We start from the raw sequence: 19,539 nt of genomic DNA, 5'->3' as shown, positions 1-19,539 counted from the left end.
CGAAATTCGATTCGAAAAACAGCACTGAGAATCAGCACAAAAGAAATTTTGATTCTTTGAGAAGCTATCCTCTTTTTCCCACGAACGTGTCCCCGGGGGATGCCGCGAGCACGCGTCGCGACACTACACTTGCGCTCCGTCAACCCTTCTAATGATGTCATCAAATTCTCACACATACAATAGCTCGGGTTTTCGCTTCTTACCCCCTCGATCGCAATTCCGGCATGGAATCGGTCGATTTTCAGTCTCGACAATCTTCCACTCGCTACACTAAAAGTGAGTAAAATTTCTCGCCGGTCACGCCTTGTTAATCGGGTATCGATTACACGCACCAAGACAGACTGCGTATTGTTTCCTCGGCTCACTTTCAGCCCGTTAAGCCGCACTCGAATCTGTTCTCGGGTCGCTTCAAAAGAGATACAATACGTGTCGTCCCGAGTTGCGCGTGTGAAAGAGTGGAAATGTGAGAGGTAGAGGTAATCCCTAAATAAACAACCCAAATCAATAATTGGCAACGAACTTTATTTCGGCATCGTTTGACTGCGTCGATTCGAAAGAATGGTAAATGGTGAAAAAATAATGACGCAATCAAACCTCATTGCCTCGTGATATTTGCCATTCTTGTTTCTATTCGTATTCACTAATAACTATATATGTATACAGAGAGAGAAAGAGAGAGTGTGTCCGGAACTTTTCTGCCAAACTCGTATGAAGATAGAACGGGTTAAACCGACCAGAAAAGTCTTCTACCATTTCGCAAACAACGCAAAATTTCGAGTTATTGAAAATTGCCGTAGAGGCTTCTTTAGTTGATAACTTATAAATTTGTGTGTTATTTGCAAAAACCTTTTTTAGTCAGAGTGGCCTAATCTACAAGTATATGATTGTACCTAACGACAGGTTCGAGGTTCAATTATGATACTGATGTCTATCCGTTCTATTTTCAGACGAGCGTTTAGCAGAAAAATTTCGGACACCCTCTAGTAGTTGATCTCTTTATGATCTCGGAGTGAGCAGAGTGCTAAATAAATTATGTCCAACTTACCGAAGTAACTCGGTGGTAAAAACTTGAAAATGTCAGATGCTAAGAATTCGAATTACATCACCGATCGGTCGCAATTTTTCAGATAGAGCGACGAAAGGAAAAGGAAGAATATATCGTGATGTATCAGCACACGTTAAAAAACCTTGAAATATTTTGTGTTTGATTATACAATGCGATAAATGATTTCTTGTCTCGAAAGAGGAAAAAAGAGATATGCTCTTTCGGGACAAACGACTCCCTCAATTGATAATACTGCGAACCGGTAAACCGGCAAATATACATACTCAAGTTATGCGTCTCTTTACACAAACTTTCCACCATATGTGTATAATTTAATAGTTATTAAGTGACGTGATACAGTTCGCGCGATTACTGATTGCACCACCACATTATTCTTACATAAAAAAAAATATGTAAAATATAAGTAAAAAAGACAAGTTTAGGTTTCTTAAGTAATTTCCGAATTATACAGGATATAATAACACCTTCAATATCTTCGAAGCTATAAGAGAAGAATTTATCTAGCAGAAATTACGTGGTACAAAAGCGGTCATCTTATGGCGATAATGCTTTTTTCCAGATGGAGAAGATCCGAAAGTTGCTTTTTTAAATGGAATCATATAGTTTCTTTCACGCAAATCGATTCCTGCGTACAAAAGTACTAGATCATTGAAAAATGAATTAGATACTTCACATCTTGCGCTGAAAAGTATCAGTATAAAAAGTAAAATATCTTGGGAAATATTCACTTTTTGATAAACCTGCCGCAGTTTGATACACAGAATGAAAACAGGAATCGATTTATGTGAGAAAAAGAACTTTGTACTTCTTTTTAAAAAAATGTAGGCAACCTTCATATCTTTGAGAAGCTACACCACTTAGAAAAAAGCGTTACCACCACATAGGGTGACTGCTTCTGTACCATATAATTTCTGCTGGACGAATCTTTCTCTTAGTTTCGGAGACATTTAAGGTGATAAAAATTATTGCCCAATCCTATATACATATTTCGCGGCGTATTTCTTTTTTACCGCGAGCACACGTTGCTCAGCGGCCACACAATGCTATCGAGTGGTGATGTCAACATCCATCAATGTAGACGTGCCCATACTTTTTCCTTTTATTTGAGAAGGAACCTAAATCAATCATTAAGAGAATCAATAACAAATGGCGGATACCGGATATTACCCGCGACTTTGGTAGATTCCCGAATATAGAAGCTATCTGGTTTATTGCCGATAGCGCTACTATCAAGCTTAGAAATACGCTGCCTATCATTAATTAAACATACCATCACAATGTTAATTCCCTGTCTTGCGAACATCTTCACGTCTCTATTCACGTATGTATGTGCACTGGGCTTCAAAACAAACAGGTTTTCTTCGATGCGCTTCGCGGCCCGAAAAGAGAACCTGTTTTTAATTATTCCAATTTTCCAGAAGTTCAATTCTCTCATTGGGCTCTCAGCGAAATGGATCGGAGAAGAAGCGTTGAAGACATTTCGAAACCCGATGTTAATACTCGTCACATCTCGAACTTGTACAATTGATTCTTTCGTTCGATTGATCTTTTCGATTGATTCACACCGTTCTTATTTCCTAGATTTAACATGGAATGAAATTAAACGGCTCGCTAAAAGCGCTCCACTAAAGCTCGCCAAAGTTGAGCTTCGACTAGATTGAAAAGAATGCCGATCTCTCAATTTTCGCACCATCAGTTTTCGCTAGTAGAACCAGCCTGATTGATGAATCCGGTCGGAGTCCTCGGCCGTTCGTCAAGGAAATGGTAAAAATTAAGATAACGCATCTCTTTGTTATCAGGGTTGTTATTGGACCACTTGTCGACCTTGGTATCGTTCGAGCTGATGGTGTAAACGGGACTCTGTACTGTCTCCTCGATGACGTTGTCGCGATTTTCCTTAGCGCATTTCTCTCCTGCATCTCCCGTAACGTTGTACCGCCCGACGAATGTGTTATTCTTGTCGTCCACGATCGACGGCTTCTCTTTCGATCGGCAAATGTTGGACTCCGCGGTACCGTGGCGGCTGCGCCCCGAGAAAATCCCGTCGAGGGTCATGAAGGGTATTTCGAAGCAGAGGGTCCACAGCACGGAGAACATCAATGTAAATACCAGATTGGCGAAGAACGCGCGTACCTGATTGACAAAATTGACAAAATGATCATCATCTCGCAATCATTCCAACCTGATGAGATTCTATTGTAATTAGGTAGCATTGATTGTCGCGCTTCTCAATTTTCATTCTCTCGTGGAAAATGTTGGCGACGACAACTGGCCGATATTTTCCATCTATTCTTCGCTCGAGATTTCCCACGAGTGTACCTTTCGTACTCACCACGTTCATCGGCGTTAAATTTCCCGCGATTCGAACGCTCCCGACATCGGACAGCAGAAACACATAATGAGAGAGATAAGCGCAGTAGGTCAATTTGCGGAACGGTATCCAGCCACGCCAAGAAAGGAAATGATTCACGGGACCTTGAAAAGACGAGAATAATTGTGGCGTTCGGACAGTTTTTCTTTTCGTTTCGACGATTACCTGCGTATCCGTGGACGCAGCAGAAGACGATCCAGGAGACCGCCAGTGCAAAGACTTGTCGGTGAAAACCGGCGTAGAAGCTCGCTTCCAATCTGTTGTAAGGGTTCATGTACATGTTGCGCGGTCCGAAAACGATCGACAAACCCGCCGCAGTGGTTACGAGCCAGCCGCATGTTGCGTGCCACTGTGTATGACGAAACAATTGTTGTGCCGCACAATTTATCACTCACTCAGAGTTGCATTCGAACATCATCAAATGTATACGAACGAGTTTAATGTATCGCTATGCAAATATAACACATGATAACAACACGATCGACACATTTCTACCAGGGAGAAGGATAAAGACAATTTGTCAAATAAAACAGAGGACAACAGGGAAAGAGTCTTCGTATGATGATTTTTTTTGTTCGTAGGTCGCGCGATTTGTGTGATGGAAATAAAAGTATTAAAAATAATTGCGCCAACTTACAGCACGCAGCTTGACGTTGCGAGACCGCGTCTTATGCAACAAGTAACCGAGACCTAATCCGATAACGTAAGGACCAAATCTATTGTAGACCCTCGTGTAAATCTTTAGATAAACGTTGACCATGTCCTCCTGCCTGTGAAACGCAACATTCTGTTGATGCAATCTCAATTAACGGTAGCCGAGAAATTTTGCGCCAAGACTTTTGACCAGAGTTGACGAACAATTTCAAGCATTGCATAATCAACGAATAATTATGTATTTTTATTTCAGTTGTTTAATAATGTATAAAAATGCACAAAGTACGAAAGATCTTTCACACTCTTTTATCGACATGTATCGAGAGAGTGTCGAGAGATATAATAAATATTGAAAAATAAAATGAAAATAACAACGATATAATAAAACTTGTAAGCACCGAATTAAATATTTTCAAATTAAACCAGTTTAAGTGGATTAAAATATGATATAATATCGAGAGAGAAGGTCGTAGAAAGCTGAATCAAAATTATAAATTAAATTGACTGTGGTGTTTAAATTTCGGCTTCAGAGCCAAATTATATTTCCCAAAGAAAAAAAAAAGAAAAAAGATACTATTAATATTTTGTACTCACTCCTTGTAGTAGAGTATTGTGCCCGTTAAATTGTGAATGTAAGTTACAGCAAAGGGTAATAATACCGAGAGAAACAAGCCAAAACCGAGAATAATGAGGAAGACGAGTTTCCTGAATTTGAGCATGGGATACAGAATAAGCGGCGACAGCCAGAAAAGCTGCATATCGGCTGACAGGTACCAAGATTGGGCCATGCACTAGAAGCAAACGTAAAAAAAAGGATTGTATCCTCATAGAATAAAAGAGCGAGTATCTTTGAGTGAATGAATCAAGTATCGCAGAGATCGCACAAAATAGCGCGCGAGTTCGCATGAGACACGTATATCGCAATATTCTCCTCTGTAAGCTCAAATTGTAGTTATAATCTTTTCCAAAAACCAGATGTAATAATCAATAGAAAAATCGACACAACAATATACTCTCTCACACACACAAAGCGGAAGAATTTGTATCTGTAATTTCGGGAATATGGCAATTGCAAATTGTCCTTCTTTACATTTAGTCTTGAATTTATCGCAAATATGCACGAGAAATGCACGAAACGATATTATTTTATCATTCACAGTCGACGACTCGCAAAAGTTAACATTGTTGCAGCGAGGTTACCTTCTTTGTGTTATACGGTCGCATACCTGTTACGCAATGAGTAGTAGCGTAACGAGATTACAGCAATACGTTGGTGGCACAACCAATTTGGAATGGAAGATAAAACTCGCCAAAACTCACTATATTATCCACGTTGACGTAGTTGTTAATGTAAAGCAAATTGGTCCACCAATTCACTTGGCAGGAGTTTTTGTTGACGCTAACCCAGTTGTCCCAGTGCAGACCCGTGCCAAGTTTGTCGAACAAAGTGGCATAGAAACCGATCATCATCGCATAAGCCGGCGTCAGTCTGGGGGAAGGGTCGGGAAAGAAGAGATGATATGCAATGAGCAAATGGAAGGGACGGACAAAGGTGAATTTTTATATTAAGATAGACTTGAGGATTTGAACATACCTGACGTAACGATGCACGTAAAGGCCGATCGCGTTGAAGCGCCAATTGGTATCCCGTTCCCTCGACAGCTCAATGTAAGCAAGCAGGATGCCGCTCAGTAGGAAGAAAGTGTCGGTGACGATATTCGCATTAAGTATCAGCATGTTGCTCCAATTGTAATGCATCTTTTGACGAGAAAAGATAATTCCGTCAACGGTCGCGACGACGCTCAACGTTGGTTTTATTTCCATACAATCAAGAGAATTAAAAAGGAGGACTCGCTGAAAAGAAAAAGTCTGAACACTCACTCGCGGCACCTGTGTGAGATCCATTTTCGCACCGACCACCTCTATGTAATACGTGTGACCGTAAATAATCCAGCATATGCTGAGAAAGCGTAGACCGTCCAGACAGTCGATAGAATTCTGTCGTCTATCAGTTTGGAGTAAACTTTTTCCATTTGTATACAGAGAGAAGGCCGTGAAGAGAGCTACGGCGAGAAATCATTGTTTACCACCGTTTGCGTTGATATGTTTGATACGCGCGTGCCAGTAACTGTCTCTGGTAGATTACCTCAATCTCGGCGATATATGCGAACATCATTCGCCAAATTAATACCAAGCTGGTACGAGAGAGAGAGAGAGAGAGAAAGAGAGATAACTTGGTATAAAACATTGCTAGTTGGCACACGCGCTTAGACAATCGGTGTGACCTCTCATTTATTGCTCTTTCTTCAATATCGAATGACGCGATCGACGAGAGATACCTTTACGATTCGTGACGAGACGACGTTCTACAGCGATGTCGTATCCTGTGCTGGCTATAATGATGAATGCGAACAGTACGAGAATCGATCTAGAATTTTCGAGCGTCATTGTCATCGAGTGAAGAAAGATCCGGCGGAAAGAATGAAGCGACAATGCGCGTACTTACGTGTAGCAGAAGTCGGCGACGGACCAGGTCGCGGTCGCGGTCTGCGCAGTGTAACAGGACTCCTCGGGGACAGTAACGATCACGTCTACGCGCCCCTCGACCTTGAGCGGATCGAGCGCATCCTCCACAGCATCCCGCACCTCGGTATGATTGCAAGTAGACGGCACGCACCACATCCATTCGTAAAGCACCGTCTTGCCGGACGTCCATCTCGTCGAATTCTACGCGAGAAATTCAAGCGTCAAGCGGCTCGAAGCGCGCGCGCGATTGTTAAGAAAAAAACTCTCACCGAAGCGATCGCGACGTTGACGAGCAGATCTCCCAGGTCCGATTCGTGGGGCTTGCCGTCGTTCTCCGCGATATTAAATTGCACGAACGTGTGGCAAGCTTGCCCGACGAATCCGCGATTGCTCTTCACCCGCAAACATTCGTCGTAATTGCCTAGCTGCTTGTAATTACCGGTGATCAAGCCCGTCGGTATTTTGACAGACGCATCGTACACTGAAACGGGGAGAAGTGTGTTTTTCATTCGTAAGATTCCTCGTGACAATTATTTTTCGGAGAAATTGTAGTATTTATTTAGGAGAATCGAGGAGCGCGAAGAAGGGATTAAATAAGATGCCACTCGGATGAAAAGCGGGCCTCGATGCGTTATTACGTGTGACACGTGGGGAACGTTATTGTTTCCTAACGCGGCGAGAACGCGATGAATCTCTCGCCTGCCTGCGGTATTCCACCTTGGAAAGGAAAGGTTGTTACCACCAATCTACTATCGACACGTCTTATTGTTGCGTTTTTCCGGCTGTTACTTGGCATTCCGACTTTGACATTTGACAATTGCGTGGGTTCACGACAAACACTCTGGTGGCAAACACGCGTGGTGGAACACGGGTGTAACCAAGGCGTTCTTCTCGTTTGTCCTCAAATTTTGACCGTTTCAGAATATCCGAAGAATATCACTTTTGCAAAAAGCGAGCAGTCGTACGACGGACTTTCCTTCGAGACACCCGTGTTCTCATCCGAGTTGCCATCGAATTTCTACGGCGTCGTTTTTAGGGATCTCTCGATGTTTCACAGGGGAATCCCCCGAGATCGATCGCATTGTCAGTCAATGCGTCACGAGTGCCGCTCTCACGTCCGATCGACTGAAAACTAACGTGACATGTAAGGAAACAACGAGGAGAAGAAGAAGAAGGCGACTTCCACAATTCCGATTTTTCCTAGGTAAGTGACGTCCCTCCCTTCGGGCGGAAATCCGATTAATCGGAGGATTATCGATGCTGCGAGCGTCGCGCGATTCTGACCGATCGGTCGGCCCTGATATACAAGGACGGTCATCGGCCTCGTGGATGCATCTCTCGCTGACCCAGTTTGATCTCTCTCGTATGCGACGCACATACCAATTACGATTGCTCGCGATATTATTGTTTCTCGTCAATGTGCGAGATTTATGCGAGCGTGCTCGCTGGAGACCGATATGGTTTCTTTAACGGAGCGTCAATGACCCTGGTGTATCGTGGACACTCGGATTAGGCAGGAAACTCGGATGCATACTATGAGGACCAACGTGAAATACGTACGCGTTCGCACATCCATTCACGGGATGTGTTTGTCGCGAGTGGTAACGATGGGAAAAAAAAAGTATAAATAATATCGGAATAATTATCGCGGCTAGATAAAAGCCGTTGACCGTGTCATAGTGTAATCATATCTATAATTCATATAACGATGACAGAGCGTCCGCATGCATCGTACGTTAAACGCCTCATGACAGCGATGTTGTCATCGATCGATATTACGCTATTAATATCGTTCAACGAGATCAATGTCACTCGTCGTTAATCTGTGCTGGCCCAAATGTCGCGATAATTCGTTCGCAAAAATGGACACAAGGTTCCTTCGGTCGCAAATTCGATTGCGCGAGTTCGTAATAATAAAAAGCGAGGAGTATCGCGCGGGAGTGTATCGCGAAAACATGTCGGAAACATTCGAATCTTATACAGATCGCGTCGGGATCTCGGAAAATCACGCATTTCGTTATTCTCACAATGTGACATCCGAGAGATTTTATAATGTCTTTATCTTTGCCAACCGTAGGACGTTGAATTGGCTGTCACGAGAAAGAGAGAGAAAGAGAGAGAGAGAGAGAGAAGGCAGTTATCAAGTTGACGTGAAAATTTGTATTATTTGTATCTGCAAAGCATCTTGATTTTGGCGATATGCATCCCACGTGTTGCCGAATCATCGAATGTGAAACACTCGCGATAACCTCCCTTGATTACGGCGTCCGACAAATCTGCGAGCCTTAACCTGATCTTGCACGGTGAATAAGAGACAAAACAATATACGGGTTATACCGTATTAACATTTTTCTCCTCGCATATCTTCTGTCTCTCATCATTACTTCTGTTTGCATTTGATTAAGAAGAGAAATGAGAAAAATCAAGCGTAGGGAAAACACGAGTATATATGAATTCCTCATTGCGCAGGATTAATCGGCCTCTTTACTCACTTTGAAGCGCCCAGGGTGCGTACTTTTCGAGCTCTTGCAGATAAATCGCGGCGTCCTGCAGGCATTCTTGCGATGCCCAGATGTGTGGCACGAACGGCCTCGTGAGGGCATCCCTAAGGACAGTTTCGGGCCTGATGCCGCCGACTTTTGTCGTTGTGGTCCAAAGCAGAACGAGAATCGCGTACGTTTCGTGCCACCTTGGCTCCATGTTTTCTTCGTTTCAGTCCGTTGATCTCTGTCGCGTGTAAATAAACACCGTTCGAATCGAGCAATGTTAGCTGCGTACGAGATTATTATATTTAAATATATTACATATCGCGTGTCCCCCCGCCCATCGACAATAATTGTTTGCCGTACCTTCGTGATAAAATAATTGGTGGGGGACGTGTGAAGAGGTCAAGGGGCGCAGAAACACCTGTGTCGCACGTACGATGATGCGGTGATGCACGATCTTAATGAAAGACACGCGACATTCGAGTGAAAAGTCAAGACGGAAAAGCGACAAAAGCGACCGTATGATCCGTTCTGTCGCGCCGTTTCACTTATATATTGGACGACTGGCGAACTGAGATGGGGATAAGGGAGCATTCGTGGCCATCTCGGATCCCTCTTATCGATGTAAGCGAGGATTACACATCGAGGAGAGAGGGAGAGAGATGAGAGTGGGAAATTGTCGGCGCGCTACTCGGCTGTTCAGGAATTCGTTAACGAAAAGGAACTTACGAAAACGTGCGGATGAAACGACTGTAGTGAAGGGTCCTCCAAGATGTTGGAAATAGGCGCCTGAAGGCAATACGTATTCGTCGCGCTCTCTCTCTCTCTCTCTCTCTCTTGTTGGCTTTGCTTGTTCGACAAGTTCATAAGAGAGAAATTTAGCAACGATTTGAAAACGATAACACACGAGTCCCCGTGTATAAGATTCGATCAATTTTTCTTTCGACTTTTATTCTCTCTCGATACAAGCTTGCAAAATTCTTCTTACCCTGTGGTATTTACTATTGACAGGATGTTCCCAAACACTATCGTCACCTATCAGAACGCCACGATATCGGGAAATTGTCCGATGGCAAATGCATAAAGAACCGAAGTCCGATCGGACGTTCTTAATTGACAGTTCGACGGAGCATAAAGAAGCGCAAAAAAAACCCAAAGAGGAATTACAAACTATACGGTAAAATCATCAATCAATCATCAATCATCAACAGCGACACAACTGCATCAATGCTGCAATTTCCCATTTGACGATGTGACACAACACACGCGTTAAATTGCATCAACGTTGTCGAATGGGAAATTATATCATTGATGTTGGTGTTCACTGGATAAATATATCGTCTATGCACACATCTATCAATTACTCTTACTGTGTTTGATAGATTCAAACGTGAAATGACGCGCGATCGGTGACGTACAGAGACACAACTGTTGCACACGCATTCATCTCGACTGAGGATTCTTTAATCTCATCGCTTCCAATACACACGCGGTCAAGGCCAGTAGAATTATTGGATAGGATTATCGATGGAGATAATGGCAGCGTCTCTGCATATCGCCAACAGCGATGAATATATATTTTCTGAGATATCTAATGCGTTTTCTTTTTCACATCGCTGCTTCTGTTTCGAAACTCGTCTATGCTTACTTCTAATTCTTTGGCTGTGCAATTTGGAACATCTTGACGAAAATATAGAGTTCATCGATCGGCAATATTACGTTACACGCACGTTTCAGCTAATCTATTCTCCGTACTTAAGCGCAAGCACGTCAATGCGTGAATATTTTAGTGGATATTCGTTATTTAAATGGCATCTGCCAGCATCGTCCTCGATGTCTCCTAAGAAAAACGAAATCTTTCAAGAATGCCTCGTGTTATTTGGATCAACACGATAAATGAATATTAATTATGCGAAATATTACTTGCACAAGTGTTCGTGTGTACTGAATATATTCAGTTATATCAATTGTCGCCTATCTCTCGCTCTGCCACCTTGCGTAATTAATAAAAATCATGCCAATATTTACTTACCAATAATATAGATTTTTATTTCATCGTTAATGTGCTCTATCTTTTTCCGGAAGCAATACAACGAGAAACATGGTTAAATTTGTATGTGTGTGTGTGTGTGTGTGTGTGTGTGAAGGAGGTTTCGAAATCGTGAAATATCGTGATGCAAATTATATATTCCATTATTGAAAATATATATATACTTTTCTTTCGAAATCTTGAAATCACACTGTGTCGGTCGAAATTACTTACGAGTCGTACAGATTTCTGTCGGCATCGTTTCATGAAGAAATTCGTCGTGGCCGCAGTGAATCTCGTCCCCTCTACGTAATATGCGATCTCGCGGGACATTGACCTTGAGTATTCGACTTTCTCGCGACGCTGTATTCGAAAAATATAACGTGAACAAACTTTCGTCAAGCCCACATCGAGGAGAGGCGAACCCATCCCACGGTATAATAATCGGAAACGTAACGCGATGTTACGTTATGTTTGCTGACGTTACTAAAATCGCTGCGATCTTGATTACTAGTCGTCCGTATGTTTACTGAGTAACTTCTCGGTTACACCAGAGACGTATCCGAGCGGTGTTTAACCGGTGATAAGAGGACGTTATCTGTCTGTCATCTTTCCACATCGCTTTCCTTGAGTGTTTCTTGTAGTCGTTATTTGTGCGAATTTCGAATCACTGAGATATGTGCTGATTTCACAACCAGGTTCATTAGTCCTAGGGGGGAAAACACGCTAAAATCTAGGATCAAGTCTAATTAATTAAAGTCTAGAATATAATGTGCGAAACGTATCGTTAGATATTGAACTTTACATACTAAAACGTTATACCGCCATTATAATATCTCACGTTACAATCCTAGGAGATATCTATTCGCTACTTGATTTAATACGACGATTAAAGTGCGCAAAATTAACCGTTCATCACTCGTTGATTCAATTATTGAAACGTACATAATCACTGCGGATTAAACGTGAGCTGAAACATGGATGCACTTTTTATTCATGAACAACCGCACTTGAAATATTTACGGAACATTTCGCACAGGATTCTTTTATTATCTGTCTCTCATCATCGTGTAAATTATCGGAAGAACGTCATCATGTGTGTGCGACAATGCTGGACGGAAAGATTCTTTTTTTCTTATGAACTTCACAACGCATCCGATAGCAAACTGTATCTTATGAGATTATGAATAAATAAGAAAGAGATTCTCCTATCGGGATGCGTTACGAAGCTTGTCCGAGGAAAAAAAATGTTGCAACCTTCTCGTCCAGCATTGTAGAGCAAATAACTCACGATTGAAAGATAAATAAGAAACTTGAAGCAAAAGTACAATATATATGTATATCTCTTTTTCGATACATTATTTATTATGAATATATATGTTTTTGCACATATTAATTAAAAATACATAAAAATTACATTAAAAATATGTTTTTACACATGTTAATTAAAAATACATGAAAATTACATTAAAAATACATGTTAATTAAAAATACATATTTGCTCCGATTTTCTCTCCCATCTCTTTTCACGTCAATGTTGTTCCTAGCAAACGCTATTTTCTTATTCAGCTGTCTTATAAATATATAAGGCGTGTAAAACCAACGTGTTATTATATGTAACATTGTATCAAAGGATTAGATTAGGATTTAGAGTAGTGATTTATATATAGCAGTACTGGCAGAAGATATTTACAACATTCCAGGTGATACCGGACTAATGCACTTGTATTATTATATATTTGAAAGAATGTTCATCCAGTGTATACGCGCTGTGTCGTGTAGAAAAATTCTATAAATAAAGCTAGACAAAATCTTTCTACCCAGTTAAAATGTCAGGTCCTACCAAATATAGGTGTCCTTAACAGAAATATTTATGTCGGAATTAAGATACCAGTGTATAATATTGATAATATTATCTTAGAGAAGCATTAGAGCCGTCGTTATTACCAGCCAATCTTAGGAAGGAACTCGGCAACATCCTGAAACACTTGTTCCGGTGGTCTCATAGAATCAACTTTGAAAACTAAGCCTTGTTGTTCATACAAAACTACTATCGGTATTGTATTTTGTAGATAAGTCTGATGACGAAAGACCAATGACTGTTCATTGTCATCACTGCGACCGCTTCCTCCCGCACCACGCTTCAAGCAACGCTGAGTACAGACTTCCTGACTGCATTCGCAGAATATTACGCCTTTCAGAATAACCTTGTCGGCCATTACCTGTCAGTGCATAAGGTATTAAATATGTAACAAATTTTACAAAAACGTCTCTCCAAAAATTTCAGCGTCAACATTTAATTGCTAGAAAAATGGACGTAGTCATTTCTAATTGATTTTGTAAGATCGATAATTATCAAAGTGACGCGTAATATGAAGCGATATAGATGGCGTCATGGAATAAATAAAAATATTTTGCACGCACACTCTGTGCAAAATAACTAAGTATACGTTACTTGAATTCCGCTGTGTGTATAATTTTAGTTCTTTTTTTCCACACATACTCTTTAAATCACCTCATTACATCGTCTTGCGGAGACGTGCAATACTTTATTCGTAATACTTTGAATTCTTCAATTATTACATAATCACAACCAATCGGCAATATTTCCAATGAAAGGAAAATAGCGAAGTTAAATAACGATTCCTCGAACGCTCTGCTCGATTGATCGAAGCAAACGCGTGGTCCGTACGAACCATATACCTTGTTCCATCCGTCAAGATTATCCCGATTCCTGGGGAAGCCATCGATGAGAAAACGATAATGCGGGTTGTCGGAGACGCGCATAGCACGGTCCAGAAGGCTACAAGTGATCTCCACCGGCACGATTGTGCCATTTTTTATATGAGTTTCGATCAGCTCACCATACTGCGAACCTGGTTTGGCGCGTTCCTCTCGCAGTAGGTCGCCGGCGGACAAGTGAACATAACCGTATCGCTCAACAATGTAGCGGCAGAGAGTACCTTTGCCGGCGCCCGGGCCGCCCAAAATAAACATCACCTCCGGCTTCCTCGTCACGACGGACATCGCGATGCGTCGCGCACCGACCGCGAGAGCCTGCAACATACAAACGAAACCGTTGCACATGTGCATGCGCACATACTAGCATCGATAAGAACGCACGATATATCATGTATCCTTGAACGAATATCCTTGAACCATGGTAATGAGCGAGAAAGATAGAGAGAGAGAGAGAGAGAGAAGCTGTTCATTTGCTTTCTCACTCTGGGTTCGTTCTTTTTGTACACTCGCGCGCTGTAAACGCTCACAAGCGTGATTTTCAACCGTTCCTTTTAGTCTACAATTTTAAAACTTGAGAAATCGATTATTCCCTTCACATTTAATTAGTTATTTCATAACTGGTCGCTCAACCGTGATTGCTTATTTCTGGTCAATTCTGCTCAACGACAAATGCGATTGGTCAGTCTATTTCCAATGGATTAATCAGCGGCAGATCAGTTAACCGAAGGTTGAGGTCCTAAAAGAACGCAGTCCCAAAGTTGGAAGATGGCGATATACTGTCCAAAATAAATAAGTGATAACAACAATCTGTTGGATATTGCAATATGTGATACAATAAGCAAAAATAAACTATTTGCCATCACTGCAAATTTTAACTTGACTGCAGTTTGTAATTTATTTGACAAGTGTAGTAGACAAGTTTGCGGCTATACTGCAATTGCTCTTCAAAAACGGCGGAAAGTAAATCTATTTTACAAAAATTTATTTGTTTTATATCTTTATGCTAACAACTGTTTCTGTTATAAGCGAACAAACTAAAAATAACAAACGCTCAACAGTTATTTACTCTAACTATATTTGATCAATAGTTTATTTCGGTGAAACATTTTGTTTATATGTCATATCTTATCGTCGTATTTTCTCTCTTATAACTCAAATGGGAGTAAAATCCTTCTGGCAATTTTTAAAAGATAACACTGATAAAATCAGTATAGCCGACAAATCAATGTAATATGACAACTTATAGATTTCCTGTAACTATTACAGATGAAAAATCAAATATTACTAGTTGTGAAAAGATGCCGATTCACCGGAGTTGGTGGTTTGCTGTCATATAAAGCATATCCAACGCTATTAAACTGCTCAGCATCTAATTGTACACACGATAGAACCTATGTAGATGCTTGTACTTTATCTATAGTACAAAATAAAATAGATCTCAGTGAACACAAAACTACCAACTCTTTGTTAAAGACAAAGGGTGATATATTAACACGTGTGAAGCTGACAACTTTACAACAGAGAAGATATTTAGGTTTGGCTTCAAAACTAGTCAATAGTGCTTCACCCAAAGTACAACCATATCTGAAGCTTATGAGGATGGACAAACCTATAGGTATGCATTGTTCGAAAGAAACAAATATTATAAGTATTATCATTGCTAATATCAATTTGATGAATATCAAATAGCTTTCTTCATTATAAATATCGTCGCTCACTGAAACGATTAATACATTTTCTTCTTAGGAAGCTGGCTATTATTTTGGCCTTGTGGGTGGAGCATTGCCATGGCAGCACCTGCTGGTGCTTTACCGGATCCTTATACTCTAGCGCTTTTCGGCACAGGAGCATTCATAATGCGCGGTGCAGGATGTACTATAAATGACATGTGGGATCGGGACCTTGATAAAATGGTAAAATAGTATTTTAACGTTGCACACAATACTACCGCACACACTATAAAGAATTTGTGTTACTAGGTAGCCAGAACAAAGGACAGGCCTTTGGTAACCGGTCAAATAACGTTGGAACAATCAGTGATATTTTTGGCGGGACAACTGAGCTTGGGATTACTTATATTATTACAATTCAATTGGTATAGCATATTTCTCGGTGCTAGTTCGCTAGGTATTATTTAAATAATACATTAGAAGGGTGCTTATATATGGAATTCAAGTATGTATGATGTATTCTGCTATCTTTTAGGTTTGGTAATAACTTATCCTCTCATGAAAAGAGTAACATATTGGCCACAACTTATCTTGGGAATGACATTTAATTGGGGTGCATTATTAGGATGGTCCGCTATACATGGATCATGCAATTGGTCCGTCTGCTTACCAATGTACATAGGTGGTATTTGTTGGACTATTCTATATGACACTATATATGCTCATCAAGTGAGTACCACATATTCAACAATGTTTCATATTTGCTCACATTGCTCTTCAATTTCTTTCATGTATTAGGATAGATCAGACGACATTCTGCTAGGCATTAAATCGACAGCCATCAAATTCGGTGACGACACGAGATTTTATCTATCGGGATTCACAATAGCGATGCTCGTGAGTTTAATTACCTCAGGCGTATTGGCTGCTCAAACTTGGCCTTATTACACTGCCGTTGGAGTAGTTGCAGCGCATCTTAGTAGTCAAGTGAGCATTGAGAAAATAATTTGAATTTGAAAGAATTATTCAAGTTATTGCATCTCACAATAAGAAATTATTACCTTTTTTTTTGCAGATATACACTTTAAATATTAATAACTCTACGGATTGCGCCAAGAAATTTGTATCCAATCACAGGGTAGGCATGATACTCTTTGTCGGTATTGTGTTGGGGAACTTGATGAAAAAGAAGCTGGCAAAAAAAGAAGTTGACGGGAACATCACGTACCAAAGTATAGATACAATAAATTGTCAATAATAAATATTCCAAAAAAAAAACATGGTACTGCACTAGTCAGGGAATCAGTATATAGTATATATTTTTTAAATTATCCCAGATGGAAATGCTGAGAACATAATATTTAGTGTACAAAGTGTTCAATAGGGATCTATTTACCTTCGTGAGGAGAACAAAAAAGCCATTTTGCGAACAATACGCAAAATTTCGAGTTATTAATTATTGTTGAAAATGTACAGAAAGGATTTTTTTAACAATTCGATGTTCTTTTCGCAAAATGGGCTTTTTTGTTCAGATTTTGACCTAATTTATAAGTATGACAGCTGTCGTATCTAGCGACAAGTTCAATGCGCCTATACGATGGATTAAATAGAGGTTGTCTGATAATTATCTCGGGATCCCGGGATCTCGGGATTTCGGGTGTGCGAACGGATTGAACGGGGAAATAATGTACCATTTTGCAAAAATCAGAAACACCGGACTCTATGTAAATAAAAATAGCTTACTTCTGAAGACATCCGTGAAGTAACAATCAACTGGTTGAGCGACAGGCGTGTTTCTTGTTCGACACACAGCCTCACATGCCGCGTTGCTCCACCTCTAGAAATCGGTTAATGCTCATCGTTGCTAGGACATCTTCAGAGATAAGCCATTCGTCTTTATACCAACCTACTGTGCGATCGTTAGATTCATACAGATTAATTAATTCCTCATTAACTATTGCGATTACAAAGTGACACATGATTTTCAATCCGTTCGCACGCCACGGATCTCGATATAATCATCGGACATCCCGCATATACAGAACGTACACGTGATTTTGCGCGAACAAAGGAATCTGTGATAAAATTTTAAATACCTTTCATTATAAAGAAAAGTTCTCCTGTGTAGTAATCAATAATAGGTATAAATTGAGATTCTGCGAGAAAAAGTGAGGGAAAGAAAATGGGAACATAAAAATGGGAATGTAAGAAACAATAAAATTTATGTTGAATATCAATTGTTGTCTATTCTAACTGTCTATTCTAATTATCACGCATTTTTCCATGAATTACTTCCTCACGTCGTTTCATTTTTATCTGCCAACATTTGGTCGTTTTAAATTGAGTCAGTTACTCCCACATTTCAATTCCGCCGTAGGTTCTTCTTTTCTTCTCTCTCCAACAAGTTTAACATATTGCTCGTGAGTCAGTAGAGACGTTCTCAGATTTTCCAGGTGTTTTATATTGGGCAAAATTATAGCCAAATATCCACCTTTATGCGGCAGCTCCCTGAGAAGTTGCGGCTTTTCCGATAAAATCTCGTTAACTTCCACCAACTTTCCTATCATACAACATTTAATTAAGTATTTCTGCCCATCGGAACAAAACACAGTACAGATATTCGAGTTGGCTTGCAATGCTTGCCCACCATGCTTGCTCTTTCCAGAGACTTTATTCAGAGCTCGGTCTAATTTGTCACTTATTTTGAAGTCCACTTTTGTTATGTCCCTATCACCTTGCGTGAAGATGACGTGGCTAGGCGCCAAAGAGAACATACACATACGATTGCTATGTATGCGTATGCAGATATCATCCCCAGGTGATTGTACATTCATTTTATAGTATGTGGTGAAGTATCGTTCAGTAACAGTAGGAAAGTAACCGTTATACTGAACTTCATCCAACATGTCAGAAATGTCCCCATCAGGAGGAAATGGAAATGTCTCATCATCTGTAACTGCTGATGCCTTGTCGTCATTCTCCACTATATTGTTCTCTTGTTCCTCTGCCTTTTCAAGAAAATCTTCCTTTGCATTTTTCTCTTCCATGTTTTCACACTCTTCTTTTTCATATTTGCAATCATCATCTGGCTTGAAGCGCTTGTTCAATGGTATATTATCGTTTGCTCGTAGTGAATTCATATTAAATACCAAGCTCTACACCAGCTGTATCAAATTTAAATTACTATTATATCTGTATATATAATTCACACAGTTAATCACTATTTTCTTTGCTTAATGTATTTTCCTTTTCTAATCTTTTGCTTCCGTGTAGCACGTTATCTCTTCTACGAATTTCCCTCTGTAACAATTGATAAAATTATTTATATATTTGTAGTATGGAAGAATCACACGAGGGAAACTTACTTGCTCTTTTATACATCTGCTCATCGCTATATGTAGTTCATCGCAGTATCCGAAAAATTTTAAAAATGGGTGCTGCAAGTATAGAGCGTTGAGACGTGTTAATTATTTTAGATACGCGACACCTTTGTACAAACTGTTACCTCGTTTGTGCAATCCTGAAACTGATAAAAAAGCGAATTACATGCAGCGTTGTGCACAGCTAACGATTTGTAATGCATCTTTCAGACTTAAGTTTGAACGAAATTACATGTATTCCCTGTTATGCAACCATGCGAGGGACTGACTTATCATCTGCAAATATCCATTATGTCATAAATCATTACAAATTATATATTAACGTACATTGTCATTTTATGAGTAAGATCTTTCGAAAAATTTGTATACCTGCAGCCGATATAAAATATATTGCTTTACTTGTACAATTTCACTACATTTGATCAAATTTAGGTTAGTCGGATTAACTAGCCGTTACTTGATGCATAAATGTAAAGGCCCACAGGATGCGGCAACGCGCGGCGGAAGTTCGCGTGGTAGCCAATCAACATGTCGTTTTTCGATAAGAACTAGGAGTTTATTAGCAAATTTCCATCGCCGGATAGAAGCCATAATACTGTTCCTTGCTGGAAAGCA

General features: G+C 40.3%; 4 protein-coding genes across 12 annotated transcripts; 1 reads left to right on the top strand and 3 right to left on the bottom strand.

Moving 5' to 3' along the window:
- Positions 1-516: 516 nt before the first annotated feature.
- LOC106746108 (nose resistant to fluoxetine protein 6-like) lies at positions 517-11,660 on the bottom strand. Of its 5 annotated transcripts, XM_014622365.1 has the most exons (13): positions 9,467-9,813; positions 9,110-9,387; positions 6,887-7,098; positions 6,598-6,818; positions 6,431-6,519; positions 5,973-6,154; positions 5,686-5,849; positions 5,412-5,580; positions 4,686-4,882; positions 4,075-4,207; positions 3,603-3,786; positions 3,399-3,541; positions 517-3,199 (listed from the first exon to the last, which is right to left on the bottom strand). In XM_014622365.1, exons 2-13 carry the CDS (start codon positions 9,315-9,317, stop codon positions 2,759-2,761), a joined length of 2,343 nt encoding a protein of 780 aa, XP_014477851.1. In that variant the 5' UTR covers positions 9,318-9,387; positions 9,467-9,813; the 3' UTR covers positions 517-2,758. The 5 variants fall into 5 exon arrangements, with proteins under 5 accessions (XP_014477851.1, XP_014477832.1, XP_014477842.1 ...); XM_014622346.1 differs by lacking the exon at positions 9,467-9,813 and adding an exon at positions 11,367-11,660 and having other exon boundaries at positions 5,686-6,154; positions 9,110-9,344; XM_014622356.1 differs by lacking the exon at positions 9,467-9,813 and adding an exon at positions 9,833-11,183 and having other exon boundaries at positions 5,686-6,154; positions 9,110-9,344.
- A 910-nt stretch (positions 11,661-12,570) lies between these two features.
- Positions 12,571-14,249, bottom strand: LOC106746135 (UMP-CMP kinase). The gene is made up of 2 exons (XM_014622374.1): positions 13,836-14,249; positions 12,571-13,354 (listed from the first exon to the last, which is right to left on the bottom strand). Exons 1-2 carry the CDS (start codon positions 14,223-14,225, stop codon positions 13,076-13,078), a joined length of 669 nt encoding a protein of 222 aa, XP_014477860.1. The 5' UTR covers positions 14,226-14,249; the 3' UTR covers positions 12,571-13,075.
- Positions 14,250-14,458: 209 nt separating this feature from the next.
- LOC106745942 (4-hydroxybenzoate polyprenyltransferase, mitochondrial) lies at positions 14,459-17,781 on the top strand. Its single transcript, XM_014621993.1, has 7 exons — positions 14,459-14,830; positions 15,141-15,489; positions 15,621-15,787; positions 15,854-16,001; positions 16,080-16,273; positions 16,343-16,531; positions 16,620-17,781. The coding sequence occupies exons 2-7, from the start codon at positions 15,141-15,143 to the stop codon at positions 16,800-16,802; spliced, it is 1,230 nt and encodes a 409-aa protein (XP_014477479.1). The 5' UTR covers positions 14,459-14,830; the 3' UTR covers positions 16,803-17,781.
- LOC106745948 (protein Simiate) lies at positions 17,765-19,403 on the bottom strand. Of its 5 annotated transcripts, XM_014622033.1 has the most exons (5): positions 19,294-19,403; positions 19,157-19,200; positions 19,050-19,070; positions 18,910-18,981; positions 17,765-18,844 (listed from the first exon to the last, which is right to left on the bottom strand). In XM_014622033.1, exon 5 carries the CDS (start codon positions 18,682-18,684, stop codon positions 17,890-17,892), a length of 795 nt encoding a protein of 264 aa, XP_014477519.1. In that variant the 5' UTR covers positions 18,685-18,844; positions 18,910-18,981; positions 19,050-19,070; positions 19,157-19,200; positions 19,294-19,403; the 3' UTR covers positions 17,765-17,889. The 5 variants fall into 5 exon arrangements, with proteins under 5 accessions (XP_014477519.1, XP_014477492.1, XP_014477501.1 ...); XM_014622006.1 differs by having other exon boundaries at positions 19,050-19,200; XM_014622015.1 differs by having other exon boundaries at positions 18,910-19,070.
- Between the last annotated feature and the right edge of the window lie 136 nt (positions 19,404-19,539).

Source organism: Dinoponera quadriceps, unplaced genomic scaffold (assembly GCF_001313825.1).
Source record: "Dinoponera quadriceps isolate SergipeBrazil2010 unplaced genomic scaffold, ASM131382v1 scaffold120, whole genome shotgun sequence".
Classification (NCBI taxonomy): domain Eukaryota; kingdom Metazoa; phylum Arthropoda; class Insecta; order Hymenoptera; family Formicidae; genus Dinoponera; species Dinoponera quadriceps.
This window is presented reverse-complemented; position numbering and strand designations above follow the sequence as displayed.

What these genes read in the sequence shown, in the direction of transcription:
- LOC106746108 (XM_014622346.1), bottom strand. Translation starts at nt 9,317, where the DNA reads ATGGAGCCAAGGTGGCACGAAACGTACGCGATTCTCGTTCTGCTTTGG. An exon ending in ACGTCAACGTGGATAATATA is followed by an intron (nt 4,883 to 5,411) that starts GTGAGTTTTGGC and finishes GTTTGCTTCTAG; the next exon opens with TGCATGGCCCAATCTTGGTA. An exon ending in CTGCGTCCACGGATACGCAG is followed by an intron (nt 3,542 to 3,602) that starts GTAATCGTCGAA and finishes CGTCTTTTCAAG; the next exon opens with GTCCCGTGAATCATTTCCTT.
- LOC106746135 (XM_014622374.1), bottom strand. Translation starts at nt 14,225, where the DNA reads ATGCACATGTGCAACGGTTTCGTTTGTATGTTGCAGGCTCTCGCGGTC. An exon ending in ATCTTGACGGATGGAACAAG is followed by an intron (nt 13,355 to 13,835) that starts GTATATGGTTCG and finishes ATGCACTGACAG; the next exon opens with GTAATGGCCGACAAGGTTAT.
- LOC106745942 (XM_014621993.1), top strand. Translation starts at nt 15,141, where the DNA reads ATGAAAAATCAAATATTACTAGTTGTGAAAAGATGCCGATTCACCGGA. An exon ending in GAGGATGGACAAACCTATAG is followed by an intron (nt 15,490 to 15,620) that starts GTATGCATTGTT and finishes TTTTCTTCTTAG; the next exon opens with GAAGCTGGCTATTATTTTGG. An exon ending in ATCGGGACCTTGATAAAATG is followed by an intron (nt 15,788 to 15,853) that starts GTAAAATAGTAT and finishes TTGTGTTACTAG; the next exon opens with GTAGCCAGAACAAAGGACAG.
- LOC106745948 (XM_014622006.1), bottom strand. Translation starts at nt 18,684, where the DNA reads ATGAATTCACTACGAGCAAACGATAATATACCATTGAACAAGCGCTTC.